The 15316-nt window shown below is 37.9% G+C and overlaps 2 protein-coding genes, 1 long non-coding RNA gene and 1 other non-coding gene across 8 annotated transcripts; 3 read left to right on the forward strand and 1 right to left on the reverse strand.

Moving 5' to 3' along the window:
• The first annotated feature begins 2896 nt into the window (after nucleotides 1-2896).
• On the forward strand, nucleotides 2897-5362 carry LOC108856767 (uncharacterized). Of its 5 annotated transcripts, none has more exons than XR_008934486.1 (5): nucleotides 2897-3955; nucleotides 4071-4121; nucleotides 4209-4293; nucleotides 4382-5272; nucleotides 5348-5362. It is a non-coding gene; the product is annotated as an uncharacterized LOC108856767 (long non-coding RNA). The 5 variants fall into 5 exon arrangements; XR_008934485.1 differs by lacking the exon at nucleotides 5348-5362 and having other exon boundaries at nucleotides 2903-3070; nucleotides 3182-3955; nucleotides 4382-4682; XR_008934487.1 differs by lacking the exon at nucleotides 5348-5362 and having other exon boundaries at nucleotides 2903-3070; nucleotides 3185-3955; nucleotides 4382-4682.
• Nucleotides 5363-7991: 2629 nt separating this feature from the next.
• On the reverse strand, nucleotides 7992-8762 carry LOC108857516 (cold shock protein 2). The gene has a single exon (XM_018631508.2). It carries the CDS (start codon nucleotides 8719-8721, stop codon nucleotides 8188-8190), a length of 534 nt encoding a protein of 177 aa, XP_018487010.1. The 5' UTR covers nucleotides 8722-8762; the 3' UTR covers nucleotides 7992-8187.
• Nucleotides 8763-8895: 133 nt separating this feature from the next.
• Nucleotides 8896-11278, forward strand: LOC108857717 (60S ribosomal protein L17-1). The gene is made up of 7 exons (XM_018631730.2): nucleotides 8896-8945; nucleotides 9029-9065; nucleotides 9154-9194; nucleotides 10481-10711; nucleotides 10808-10910; nucleotides 10989-11056; nucleotides 11151-11278. Exons 1-7 carry the CDS (start codon nucleotides 8943-8945, stop codon nucleotides 11196-11198), a joined length of 531 nt encoding a protein of 176 aa, XP_018487232.1. The 5' UTR covers nucleotides 8896-8942; the 3' UTR covers nucleotides 11199-11278.
• LOC130495376 (small nucleolar RNA snoR74) lies at nucleotides 9281-9419 on the forward strand. The gene has a single exon (XR_008934647.1). It is a non-coding gene; the product is annotated as a small nucleolar RNA snoR74 (small nucleolar RNA).
• Nucleotides 11279-15316: the final 4038 nt, after the last annotated feature.

Genomic DNA, 15316 nt, shown 5'->3' on the forward strand with positions numbered 1-15316 from the left:
GAGGCGTGTGTAATAAAGTTCTTGAGAAGTATAGACGGTTTCTTAGTTATCTGTCCTCTGCCAAGAACTTCAAGTAGACCTGGAGATGAGGGCCCTGGTGGTTCTATATCAGGAGAAGAAGCTAGAACTGGTACAGAAGGTACTGACGGCACTGTAGTAGAGACAGGTACTGGTGGTGTGTCACCCGAGAGAGCATCAACTGGCACAACCGGGTGTTCCAAAGAAGTGGTAGAAGGAGAAGGTGCAGGAGTCATAGTAGTAACAGGAAGCGATGGTTCCACAGCCGGAGGAAGAGTACTCCCCCTTAAGTCAAGAACCGGATCAAGCCAATCATCAATAGGTTCAGTAGTCTGCATAACCGGAGGAGAGACATATGATGTATCAGTAACTCCTGGAAACTGCTCCTCAAAGAAAGTAACATCACGACTAACAAAGAATTCGTTGCGTTCTATATCAAACAGTCTCCACCCTTTCATACCAAACAGATACCCCACAAAGATGCATTTGCGACTGCGGTCACTGAATTTATCCTTGTTGCGAGCACGACGATGAGCAAAACAAAGGCACCCAAAGACACAAAGAAGATCAAACGCAGGTGGCTTGCCATGAAGGACTTCATACGGTGACTTGCCATCCAGTAATGGTGATGGTGTACGATTGATAATATGCGCAGCGGTCATAATGCTTTCACCCCAAAACTCCACTGGTAAGCGTCCCTGAAATAGACAAGCTCGTGCGATATTAAGTGTATGCCTGTGTTTCCTTTCAACACGACCATTTTGTTGTGGCGTTTCAACACAGGATGTCTGGTGATGTATACCATTTTTCTGAAAGAAAGATTTGAGAACCATAAACTCAGTGCCATTGTCCGATCGTACGACTTTGACATCATGTCTGAATTGTTTTGCAGCCTAGCACAAAAGTTCTGAAGTAAATTCGAAACCTCAGACTTTTCCAACATCAAGTATGTCCATACTGCTCTTGAGTGATCATCAATGATAGTAAGAAAATAGTTTGCTCCTGACGAGGAGGGTGTGCGATATGGGCCCCAAACATCACAATGTTTAAGAGAAAAAGATGCCTCAGCTTTATTAATACTATCAGGAAAAACCGTACGAGTCTGTTTGGCTCGAAAACAAATGTCACACTGACTAAAAGCACTAGAATCTATTTTAAAACTATCAAACACAGGTAGATTAGATAGAACTTTGTAGGAAGGGTGACCAAGACGACGATGCCACAGAACCGCTGAAGAAGGTTTCGACGTTGCTGCTGCATTGACCCGTGCGACCTTGACCCCCGTAAAGTAGTAGACCCCCTCACGCTCTTCACCTGCTCCAATCAGAGTCCTCGAAAAACGGTCATGTAAAACACACAAGTATCAGTAAAGATTGCTATGCATCCAGTCTGTTTCAATAACTTGGAGACAGAAATCAAAGTGCAATAGAAGTCCGGCACGTATAAGACATCATATAGAACATAATCCTTGCTTAACCGCAAGGTACCCTGCTTCGTTGCCTGAGAAGCTTGGCCGTTCGGGAAGGTTACTGATGATGGATGTATATCCGAGATATCATGGAGCAAAGATAGATCCTCCGTCATGTGATGAGAGGCTCCTGTATCGATAATATCATCAGTAATATGAGTTTTACCCGAGAGACGTTCCGAAGACAGATTGGATTGCTGGTTCTGGAGAAGAGTGATCAGTGACGCAATCTGATCGTTGTTGATAGTAGATGTAGTATGCAATGCACGACCACGACCGCGTCCCCTGTTGCCACCAGAACGTCCTCCTCTGCCGCCTCGATAGTTTTGAGACGATTGACCAGAAGAGTTGTTGTTTGTCCGTTGAAACTGTTCTTGATACCAATCAGGAAAGCCATGAAGTAGAAATCATTCAGATTTCTCGTGACCAGTGCGTCCACAATGTGTGCACAAACGGTTAGGATCTCGAGAACGGTACGATGTTGTATCCTGAGTAGTAGAAGTCGTAGTAGCATCTTTAACCGGTTCTGTTTTTGCAGAGAATCCCAAGACATCAGCTCGTTGCTCTTTTGCCATGGTGGAGATCAAATTCTGTTCCTCACGGATAACACGAGAATACACAGAATTTATATCTGGTAGAGGTTCTTCATCAGTGATACGAGATCGTATGGAGGAGAAGCGTGCATCATCGAGACCGAATAAGAACTTGTGGACACGAGAGTCTTCTCGTTCCTTCTCTATGTCTGCTGCAGCGTCGCAGGTACAAGGGCGGATGGTCTTGAGATTTTGAATCTCCTCCCATAGCTTCGTTAATCTCCCGTAGTACTCCAAGACGGATTGTCCATCTTGCTTGCAGTTCGTGATAGCATCTTGTAGTTGGTGAACCCTAGTTCCGTTTTTAACAGAGAAGCGTAAGCGCAAAGTCTCCCAAAGTTTATGAGCTTCAGGAACAAACGTGACAATTGAACGAACTTTGGAGTCAATAGACGTTCTAATCCATCCAACGATCATCGAGTTAGCAGCCAGCCAGCGAGTAAGATCTGGTTCAGTCTCAGGCTTCTGTATTGTGCCATCGATAAAACCAGTCTTATGTTTAGCTTGAAGAGAATTTTGGAGTTCGGTTGACCACTCCGAGTAGTTATCACTTGTAAGCGACACAGAAGTAATGAGAGCCCCTGGATTATCCGAGGGGTGAAGGTAGTATGGAGACACAGCATTGATAGCTTGCGTCGTAGTAGCAGAAGTATTAGTCGATGCAGTTGAGTTAACATCAGCCATTGTAGAAGAAAAAGTTTGAGAAGAAAAATTAGGTCAGAATCTTATAGCTCTGATACCATGAAATATTATGTGAAAGCGTACCTTATTCATAGTATTGACATCGGTATATATACAGAGTATAAGATCCTATATTAGCTAGTACAAGATCCTGATAAGGATAAATCTAATACAAGATAAACATAGAAGATATATTCATAGTTATCTCTTTACTTTTCGTCTTCCTCAGCCTCTTCTCTGTTAAACCCTTTCTGAAAATTTCCAGGTTCAGGATGCTTTACAAGAAAAATAAGACGGTCATGTAGTCATGGTAAGATTCTATTTATCTTCTTCGCTTCACCCTGTGTAAATTATATAGCTTTTGATTTGAGATTCACTTAGCTGTTGCTGTGTAAATGTGAACTTGATTTGCAACCAAAAGCAGATAGATTTCATGTGTTCTCGACCACAGCCTCATCGTCTGTTTCATACACAACTCAGTTAGCTTGAAGAGAACCGCCTGGTGTTTGAGTTGGACAGATTCATGTCCATTCATCGAAAGAATTTGAAGCGAACTCTGATCTCAGTGTTTATATACTCTTATGAACTATTTTTTTTGTTGTGGAAATCGTTTGAAGAAAGGAGATTTAGTGCACCTCCAGATTCCTTTAACAATTGACTTTCATCTTTATTCCCATCTAACGACTTTCACTACTGTCTTATTCACGGCGTAACTAATTTGTTATTCTTCATTTTGATTTCTTATTTTTTTATCTGCTCCCACTAGTTTTGATTCATTTGTTTCCAGGGAACAGCAGCTAGACCTTAGAATCTAGGGATGAGACGCGCTGCGTGTGATGAGTCGGAAGTATTTATAGATTAGCTCTGTTCTTTTCATCACCGCTGCTTCCAGCGTCAGCGTCGGATAATTACGCCTTACACACAAACGAAACGGACGCTGGTGAAGCATCATCGGCGTCTTTTTCAATTGCTGCGGCAATTAATAACAAACGACACCGACGCGGAAAATTTCAGTGGCATTGGCATTTAACTTTCAGTTCTGTTTACTTTTCTGTCTCCGTCAGATTGCATTATGGATGCGGTGATGCGTACCTTAATAATTTCTAAACAGGGGCGAAAGAGCCCGTATTTATCTGTGGTGCAAAATTGCCGCCAGTGCTCTTGCTCACCACTCTAAATTCAAAGACACAAGGAGGTGTGTTCGTTTACTTGAAGCTACCAACTTTATTTGCTTCCGTGATATTTTCATCTAAAGCATGGATGAATGTATCAACTTGAGATTGTTTGAAAAGCTTATGTTGTTATCTCAGATCTGATTGTTGCGAGGCATGTACTCGGAGAAAACACTTCCATATGACAAGGTAACATGGTTTTCAATTGATAGAAGAATCATTTCGTTTTTGTTTTTTTTTTGGTACCATCAGTTAACTTCCTTTGTGTTTCTCTAGGGAGTTCTTGCTGAGATCCTCCAGCCGATTATGGGAAAAGGGTTAATACCAGTAGACTTAGATGCCTGAAAGTTAAGAAGAAGAGGTAAAGTAGGTTTTTACTGTCTATGTGTTTTAGATATTGCAGTGCTTATGGAATTAATGATTTGTTTCATTTTTAATCTGTGTTGCAGCTAAATCTCATGATTCCCTACATTGTATCTAGAGGCCATGTTCAGAATATTTAGTGCCTGTTCAGAGGAAAGAAAACTGAAGTCTGAGAAAATCTTAAGAGAAAAAAAAGTCTCAAGCGGAGGGGACACAATCAAGTTGGATCCTGAAGAAGAATTCTAGAGTCTCTTCACATTATAGGGCTTACTGTCTTCAACTACGACTTTTGTTCTGTCACAAGGAGTCCCATGTCATTAAGGTTTTTTGATTTTTGAATATACTCTTCACCAAGTTTATATAGTGAGCTGCTTCATTCTTCTGCTACATCAGATGTGTTATGACGCTCTTTTGAGGCAGAGCATCCGTCTACTTTCGACTTCCTGTATTATAATTTGGAAGTTTTCTCTAGCCAGATGGATCGTTCCGAGGCAATGGTGAAGTTCCCAAGCGATCTGAAGATCATAAGTGATGGCCTTGATGCTCGGTCTTCATTTTGTTATTTTCCGTGGCAGGAAATAGTGTCAAGAAACTTCAGCAAAGGGACTATTCTATTCTCAAACTTGAAGCAAATTAATTTATTTCCATTTTTACACTTAGGAATATAATATGCTACTTGATATCATTGGTGTTTGCGATTTTAGAAGAGAATCCCAACCTCTCATTAAACCCCTTTTATGCATAAGTCATCAACTTTTCGTCGAATAAGGCTTACAAGAAGATCATGCAACACTTTTCCTTTTTTGGTTTCTCCCTCCCTCCAGATTTGCTGGCCTAAGTGTATGGTTCATATGTTTCTTTAAATGAGACTGAAAAGTTTGCAGAAATTACTACAAAAGAGTTTTCTTCTAACCAGGCAAATGGACAAAGATGTGATCATGTGACAGTAATGTGGGCTCTTATCTTAAGCTATAGAGGTGAAGTGAGTAGTGTTTGTATTAACATGCTAGACTTGGTGAACTGACTAGCATCAAAGTTGCTTTTTCTTGCAGAGTGCATTCTCTATATGAAGCCCAAGATTAAAAAATCATGGGATCCATACTGAGAAAGGATATATAGTGCTGACTAAAGACAAGAAAGAGGTTGGGACTAACTAAAGAGGAGGGGGGGGGGTCCCTGGTCAAATCATTGTCACATGAAAGATTATAAGTTCATACAACTGTATGCATTCTTAAATATCAAGTTTTGGTAATGGTTTGTTTAAGAAGTTTGTTCTTTAGTTTGGGTTAGTTTGGACAATGATATTATTTTTAAGTTTGGATTAATTTTTTATTCAATTTATTTCAATTATTAAACTGTTCAATTTGGTATAAGAACTCAATAATTCTACATTCAAAAAAGTTTAAATCAGTTGTGAATTTTATATTTTTTATTACAAATCATTGTCACATGAAAGATTATAAGTTCATACAACTGTATGCATTCTTAAATATCAAGTTTTGGTAATGGTTTGTTTAAGAAGTTTGTTCTTTAGTTTGGGTTAGTTTGGACAATGATATTATTTTTAAGTTTGGATTAATTTTTTATTCAATTTATTTCAATTATTAAACTGTTCAATTTGGTATAAGAACTCAATAATTCTACATTCAAAAAAGTTTAAATCAGTTGTGAATTTTATATTTTTTATTACAAAACAAAAAAAAATTAACAAAATATATTTAAATCCTAACCAGATTTTGTTAGTATTTACTCATCTTACTTATCATTCTATACATGATTTTAAATTTGTCAAAATCAAAATTTAAATCAGTTGTAAATTTATATCGTTTTATACAACACAAAAAAATTAAAATGTATTTAGATCATAACCAGGTTTGTTAGTTTTTATTCATCTTACTTATCATTCTATATATGATTTTAAATTTGTTAGATACAAGACAAATTTTTAAATTTCTATCAATTTAATAGTTTTAAGTCGATTGTAGCATATATACGGCTTATGTTCATAAGTGTGAATTTTTAAAAACTAACTAAAAGTTATACGACTACCCCGGGCGTAGCCCGGAAAAATTTCTAGTAAATTTAAGTATGCTTTACAATTACCATTTCTATACGAGTATTAACTCGGCATTTGATGTATTAGTAATGTATGATGTGATCTTATCATCTATGACATCCTTTATCCTTGAAGGGTATAACAGTAAAATACTACATAATCTCAAACTAAAAAGTAAAGAAACTTTGATTAGTTAATTTTTCTCATTGTTATGTTCTGATCTTTTAGTTCTTGATTTTATTTCACAAAGCATTGTTTCTCTGATACATGTTGATTTTTTGTTGTGTTCTAATTGGTTGTAATATTGTTTTTGCTTGCGGTTGGAAAACTGAACGTTTAAAGGCAAAGAAACCATCAGTTACATATTAAGGGTATCTCCAACCCAACTCCATTTTTTACTCCAAAATAGAGTAAAAGTGAAAATGGAGTAATATATGCTCCAACCCAACTCTATATTTATATTTCACTCAATTTTGAGATTTACTCCATAAATGAAATAATCTATTTTTTGTTTATTCATGACTCTATTATGGAGTGAAAAATGGAGTAGGGTTGGAACAATTTTACTATATATTCACTTTTACTCTATTTTGGAGAAAAAAATAGAGTTTTACATTGGAGATGCTCTAAGAGTTAGGAAAACTTAAGAAGAATAAGACATAATGAAGAGAAAAAGAAAAGCTTCAAACAAGATTGAGATATACTCCCTCTGTTTTTTAAAGATCCATGTTCTAGGAAAAAAATTTGTTTTAAAAAGATACATTTTTTACTTTTTCAATGTATTATTTAATGAAAATTTGTTAACTTCAAGAAAATTAATTGTGTTTATTGGATTTTTATTGGTTAAAGATTATGGAAAATTGTTATTCATAAAAATCAATGCATTTTTAATATGATTTCTTAATATATGTGAAAAGTCTAGAATATGTATCTTTCAAAAACAGAGGGAGTAATTAAGATCAATGTACTTTTTAAACTAACCTAAATTAATTATATATGTAGTGGTTAAACAGTTCTAACCGTATCAATGATTTTTTTTCTTCTCATGATAAATAAAAGTTCTTTTACACATATAATTTTATTTATATGAAAGTATGCAACTGAAACTTGTGTGTTTAAAGCAAGAGTATGTCTGTGCGCACGGGATCCATACTAGTAACTTAGTCTATAACAGAATAGTTTGAAAGGGTACGTGTATCATAAGAAATTAAAGTCTATAGTGTTGATTACTACATCATACTTGAAAAATTTCTCCCAGAAATTTTATGGAAGATGATGACTATGTTGTAGCAATTGTAGTATCTCTTACCCAGGGTAAGAGACATTCTAACGGTTTATATATGTTGTTAAAATAAGTTTTTTTCCTAGGAATAATCGTCTACTAAATGAGAGTGGACAAAATGCATTTGAGAAGGTTGTGTCATGGGTCACCACTTCCCACAAGAAAACAAACAAATGTTAAATGTCTTAAACCAAAAAACGTTTAGGACGAAACCAAATTAAGCATTAATGGATCATTCAAAGTATAATGACAGTCACTGTTTGTCAATTGTAATTCGATCAAATAAATACAAATGGATTGAAACCAGCGTTAAATATGAAATGAATCAATCACATGCAAACACCATCAAACCATAAGATAGCAGAAAAAACAAAAATAATTAATAATCTCAAACCATCCAAGAGTTCAACGGAAAACAAAACAATAGAAAACGACAAAGATCCAGTCGTGATAAGCAAAAAAGGCGATAATAAAAGAGATAATACGCAGCGACAAGACTTGTCCGTTAGATACTAAGAGACACAGCCTTACCAATCGGCGTAAAGCGGTCCGTTTCAACGTCCACCGCTAGTACAATCCCTGGAGAAATGTCCAGATTCGCCACAGGAGTAGCAGCTTCCTCCACCGCCGCCACCTCCTCTGCCTCCACCTCCGTATCCTACACCACCTTGGGAACATTCTCTCGCCATGTGACCTGGCTCACCACACTTGTAGCAGTCGCCTCCTCCTCCTCGGCCTCCACCTCTTCCTCCGTAACCTCCACGGCCTCCACCTCTTCCTCCGTACCCATCACCTCCAAAGCCTCCGCGTCCTCCAGATGAACCACGGCTGCTACCTTGGACAGGAGCGCCGTCGGGTCCGGACACCTCGATGGCCTTGGAACGGCCACTGTTGTCGACCTCAACGAGGAACTCGACAGATTCTCCTTCAGCGAGGCTTCGGTATCCGTCAGATTTGATGGAGGACTGGTGAACAAAGAGATCTTCGCCGTTGTCTTCGGGAGTGATGAAACCGAACCCCTTCTCGGTCGAAAACCACTTCACCGAGCCCCTGCGCTTAGCACCGCCGTTGTCGTTTTCTCCACTCATCCTCGCTCTCTCTCTCTGCAAAACGAAGCCCTATATACCTGTTAACCCTCTCTTTATATACTTCTGACATCACCGTCTTAACTATAGAAGCCCATTAGTAAAGTGATGAAAATTGGCCCAAAAAGGCCCATACACACCTCGTCGTTTAGGGTTTCATGTCTCCCAGATTATATATAAACTAAACCATCATCTAACTCCGATTCTCTTCTCGTTTGGCCGCCATGGTATTGCTTCCAGCACACTAATTACAATCTTCTTAGCTTATTTATAATAATATATGTGTTTTTTTTTTTTTGGTTTTGTTCAGGTGAAGTACTCCCAAGAACCGGACAATTCGACCAAATGTAAGAACACTTTCTTTAACTCTTTATCTAGCTAGCTTCACACTGTTACTGAGTGATTGAAATCGTTTCGGTTGGTATGTTGTTGTAGCTTGCAAGGCAAGGGGAGCAGATCTCAGGGTCCACTTCAAGGTAAAATTTCTTGTGCTTATTGTTGAATCTTAGAAATGAATATGATTAGGGTTTTCTATCAGGGATTAGAACCAAAACCTGATTAGCAAAAAGCAGGGCTCTGTTTTTTTTTTTTGTATGTAACAGAGTTCACGTAAATGTCAGGAAAATCGAATTGGTCATCGTGTTTGGGTGAACCTACGTTTCTTATAATATCTGATGGGTTCAGTTCATGATGGTACATTTTAGCTTTTTGATCATTCAGTTTTAGTTAGTTGTAAAAATATATAAAATAGTGAGTTATAATACATTAAAATGATTATGCATTTACTTGTTAAAAAAGTTTGCATTTTGAAACCTTAAACATCTTAACCGCCGTGTACTGTATGTCCTTTAATGCTTACTAGATTTTGACCCGCCCAAGGGCGGGTATATATATATTTTTTAATTTAATTTTCATATTTGTGTTTTTTGTGATTATATTTTTATTTTTCTTTGTAATCATATTTGTGTTCTAATATTAATCAAAATATATTTTACTAAATAATAACATTTTAAAAATTGATTCGGTATACGCTCGGTTAGGAATGGGTTACCGGTCGAACTCGCCAACCCGCGGGTTTCAATTTTGTTTTGGTCAAATATGACCCGCACAACCCGCAAACAAATAATTTGTACCGGCACCCGCCCCATTTAATTTTGCGGTTATCCGTGAGTTATAAGTTTTTTAAAGATAATTATTTAATTTAATTATTATAAAAATATAAAATATATTTAATTAAAAAGTATATTTTTAAAATTTAAAATGGTTTTTTAAATTACCATACTTTTAAAAAAGTGTTTACTTTTTTCTTTTTATTTTTTTAAATATTTTTCGAGTCGGAGGATACCCGCAATCCAAAATCTACCAACCCGCATCCACTCGAAATAAAATACTCATAACCCGTGTCCATAAATCAATTTTTCAAATAGTTGAACCAAATTTGTGATCCGCCCACAATTGATCCTTTAGATCCATAGTAGAAGAAGAAATAGCCTATGTTCGTGTCGGTGGTGGTTATTAGTCCGTAGTTATAGGTGGTTATCAGGGGAATTGATGTGGTGGTTATTAACTTATTAGGCGAAGTGATGTGTTGGTTACGTATGTATTTTTGTTATATGCAGTTATCACATCAAAAGGTAGGTATTACGAAAAATAATTGTTGGACAACCTTTATCAACTGGTCAAACAACAAAATTAATAGAATAGATTTTGGGTTAATCTGATAAGTTTTTTTTAATAAAAAATTGTTGTAAATTGTGAACAGAACACTAGGGAAACAGCGCATGCCATACGGAAGCTGCCACTGATCAAGGCGAAAAGGTACTTGGAAGATGTGATAGCACACAAGCAAGCTATTCCCTTCACACGTTTCTGTCGTGGTGTTGGACGAACTGCTCAAGCAAAGAACAGACATTCAAACGGTCAAGGTCGTTGGCCTGCCAAATCTGCTCAGTTCGTTCTTGATCTCCTCAAGAATGCTGAGAGCAATGCTGAGGTGACTTTTGACTCTTTACTGTTTTCTCCTCTTTTTTTTTTTTTTTTGTATTGATTTTGCTTTAGTTTACTAAAAAAAGTGTATGGTGATTATCAGGTCAAAGGTTTGGATGTTGATGCCCTTTTCATTTCTCACATTCAAGTTAACCAAGCAGCAAAACAGAGGCGGAGAACATATCGTGCCCATGGAAGAATCAATCGTATGTTCTCTATGAGACTTCTTGTGTGTTCCAACTTTTGTTTCCTCACATTGTCCTGACTTTTTTTTTCTATTGCAGCATACATGTCAAACCCATGTCACATTGAGTTGATTTTGTCAGAGAAGGAAGAGTCTGTGAAGAAAGAGGTATTTATTAAGCTCAATCCACCCTTTTTGTAATCCTGACTCTCACTTGATCTGCGTTTCTTATGTGGTCACTTTTGGCTTTTATAAATTGCAGCCTGAGACTCAGCTGGCTGCCAAGTCAAAGAAAGGTGCCTCGTCTTGAGTCTAGATACAGTAGCTATCGTGTGGTCACGTTGGGTGATACATTTTGTTCACTTTCATTTGTTTGTGGATCCTTTTTTTTCAGAAAAAAAAAAACACAAATGATCTTTTGTTTGTGGACACTAGAAGCGTTGAATTTATTTACAAATCAAACAAAATCGTGTATTTGGTTTTGAAACCTGACCTGGGTCGGTTTAATTAGAGCTCGCAAACATTAATATACAAATGGTGAATCATTTCATATTACATACCTTGTCTACCACAATTAAGTAAACTAACCCTACTGGTGTTTATCTTTAAAAGGTAAACAGCTGAATATGATTATTTTTGAACAGTAGTTTAGAACGGTGTTAGAAAAAGAACATAACAACTGATGCAATGAGCGATTAATCCAAGACGTGAAGATCAAGTAAAATGGAGTCGTACTCGTCGATCATACCGGGCTTGACGGACGACGTAGGGGCGCTCTGCCTATCACGAATCCTGCGCTCAGATTTTCGTGTCATTTCTTAAGTCTGCTGACGATGGAAGACCTTCCTCAGGAGCAAGCATTTCACCGTGGTTCGAAAGTTGACCGGGACGGTGGAGGAGTTTATGTGTATTCTAATGGAAAGCGTGCCAGTTAGAGAAGTGTAGTGGGAAGTTTTCGACAGATCTGGGAACAAACTGGGACAGATTCCTCCCTTCCCTGGGCCATTGAAGAGAGGTTACAGCGTCACGGTGCTAGGTGGCCGGATGATCTTGTTCATCGGTGGATATAAAGTGATCGGAGGCTGTAAGATTAATAAAACACTCTACTTGTATGTTTAGAGTTCGATCCTGCTACTAAGAGCGCCCCCATCAACAAACTCCACTAGTCTCGATTCCCAATGTGCATTTTTGATATATATATTTTTTTTCGTTTGACTTTAAAGAAAAAAAAATAGCCGAATCATTTGCGGACCGCCACATGGCGTGGAGCCCGCGAAACAGTGTTGATACATATTCATAGCATGGGAGCTTTTGTGATACATGTTCATAACAAAAGGCTTTTTATATTTTCTTTTTTGGGGACTTTGTGAATCTCTCCTCTTGATACTCCAACGGGGGTGCTCTAACAGGTATTCTATCTGAATCCCTCTTCCATTAGATCACTTACAAATCTGATCACTATGTGACATCCATATATCTTCTCTAAAGAAACATATAGGTTTTCTTCAGGATTCTTAATTAATTGTATGGTAGTAGAATAATTTAGCTCTGGTTATGTTCTGTTTTCTTCTTTGATATCTTGTGGGGATGATATAGCGACAGCCGGAGAAAACTGCCAGACATGAACATACCGAGTTACAACTTTGCATTTGCTGAAGTAGACGGCCTTTTGTATGTGATCCATAGCTTGTTTACATGTTGCACGTCTCCCACAGATTCTCTCCACATCTCTTTTCATGCGTGGTCAATAGAAGTGATCCTGCAAAACCTTAAGAGTCTTGGCAATACCTAAATTCACCATAAGACTTCCTCCATGGGATTCCTTAACAAACAAGTCTCTCAAAGAGCAGTTAGGCACACACAAACGATTATCATAGAAAAGAAAACCATCTTGCCTAAAGTAATGTCCAGCAGCAAACTTCTCACACGACCTGTATGCTTCTTTAAAATGAGGATCAGTTTCATATATACTTTTAAGTTGTTCAAAACCTAACAACTTAGTATCAAGTGTGTTTAAGAGAACATACCTTCTAGATAGTGCATCGGCCACTATGTTTTCCTTACCTTTTTATATTTGATCACATATGGAAAGGTTTCTATGAACTCTACCCATCTGGTGTGTCTCTTGCTCAGCTTGATCTGCTCCTTTAGGTACTTGCGAGATTCATGGTCGGTGTGTATAACAAACTCCTTAGGCCATAGATAATGTTGCCACGTCTGTAAGGCCCTCACCAAAGCATACAACTCCTTGTCATAAGTTGCATAGCTGAGAGTCACTGAATTATGCTATGGGTATCCTATCCTGCATCAACACAGCACCAATTCCAATTCATGAGGCATCACATTCTATTTCAAATGTTTTGGTAAAATCAGGAAGTATAAGGAGAGAGATTGAGTAAGCTTCTCTTTAAGGGTTTGAAAGGCTGATTCTTGTTCTTCTCCCCACTTAAACCCACATCTTTCTTGATCACTTCAGTCAGCGGAGCTGCTAGAGTACTGAAGTCTTTTACAAAACGTCTATAGAAGCCAGCAAGCCCATGTAAACTGCTAACTTCTCCTACAATAGTTAGACTTGGCCACTCTTGAATTGCTTTGATCTTCTCCTGATCCACCTTAACTCCATATGCACTTACAACAAAGCCTAAAAAGACAAAATTATCAGTACAAAAAGTACATTTCTTCAAGTTGGCATAAAAGTTTTTCATTCCTTAACACATCAAGAACAACCCTAAGATGTTCTATATGATCTCCTAAGCATTTGCTGTAGACTAATATATCATCAAAGTACACAACAACAAAAATGCCTATGAATGATCTAAGAACATGATTCATCAGTCTATTAATGTACTAGGCTCATTGGTTAATCCAAAAGGCATGACTAACCACTCATACAAACCATGCTTAGTTTTGAATGCAGTTTTCCACTCATCTCCCTCTTTCATCCTAATTTGATGATAGCCACTCTTCAAATCAATATTAGAAAAGATATTAGACCCATATAACTCATCAAGCATATCATCTAATCTAGGAATAGGAGGGCGATACTTTACAGTGATGTTATTGATAGCTCTGCAATCGACACACATCCTCCAACTCACATCTTTCTTAGGCACTAGCAGCACTGGAACAACACATGGACTCAAGCTTTCTATGATATGTCCCTTCTCCATGAGCTCCTCAACCTGCTTTTGCAACTCTTTAGTCTCAACAAGGTTGGTTCTATAAGCTGGCCGATTTGGAAGTGTTGCTTCAGAAACAAAGTCTATTTGATGCTCAATCCCACGAACTGGTGGCAACCCATTGGGATTGTCTTCTGGATATACATCTTCATGATCCTGTAAAAGAGATAGTAGTTCACTCTGGTGTAATATCAGTGATGGTTAGTAGAGATTCTTTAAACACAAGCAATAAAACAGAATTTTGAGAGTAGACAATTCTTTTGATATATCCATGTTTGGCATAGAAACTATGCTGCTTGTTGTGATCAGATTTTCGGTCGATCTCTTTCTTTTTCTGAAGTTGGAGTTGCTCTTCATGAACTTCTTTGGGAGTTAAAGGCACCACCACTGTCTTATTTCCTCTGAACTCAAATGAGTTCTTATTTGTGTAACCATCATGGATCACACGCCTATCAGACTGCCAAGGTCGTCCAAAAAGAATGTGGCTTGATTTTATGGGTAAAACATCACAAAAGACTTCGTCTTCATATCTACCAATGGATATATGCACCATTACTTGAGTAGACACCTTCATCTCGCCTTCCTCATTGATCCATTGCAGTCGGTACGATCTTGGTGTTTCTGAGCTCTCAACCCTAACTTATTCACCATTCTCTCACTAGCTACATTGACACAACTTCCTCCATCTATAATGAGGCTACAGACCTTTCCTTGCACAAGACAACGTGTACATAATATGTTCTCTTGCTGCTTCACCTCCTCAGATTTACTTTGCAAACTCTTGGTCCTTCTAGCAACAAGCAATCTCCCACTAACCGGATTGGCAACATATTCCTCTTCTGAGCTGTGATCTTCTTCTTTCTCAGACTCATAATCCGCAGATTCATATCTCCATTGTCAAGAAGGATCATGACTCTAATGTTAGTGCACTCAGATGCGTAGTGTCCTCTCCCTTGACACTTAAAGCACTTAACATCTCTAGACCTTGCGATAGATGATTCAGCTTTGGCTTTGTCTTTGCTATAGGTGCTGACAAGCTTGGCCTCCTCTTTCCGATATTGCTTGCTCTCCTTCTGATAACTCATTTTTTCCTCCTTAGTATCTTGATACTTAGTTCCATAACTAGTTCGAGAGTGCCCTTTCCTTTTTACTTTTTGCTCCATTAAGATAGCCTTGTGTAGCATTTCTTCCATCTCCAAGTAGTGCTGCATCTCCACACTGTCTTGTATCTCACGGTTAAGTCCTCCAA

This window comes from Raphanus sativus, chromosome 5, assembly GCF_000801105.2.
Source record: "Raphanus sativus cultivar WK10039 chromosome 5, ASM80110v3, whole genome shotgun sequence".
In the NCBI taxonomy this organism is placed as follows: domain Eukaryota; kingdom Viridiplantae; phylum Streptophyta; class Magnoliopsida; order Brassicales; family Brassicaceae; genus Raphanus; species Raphanus sativus.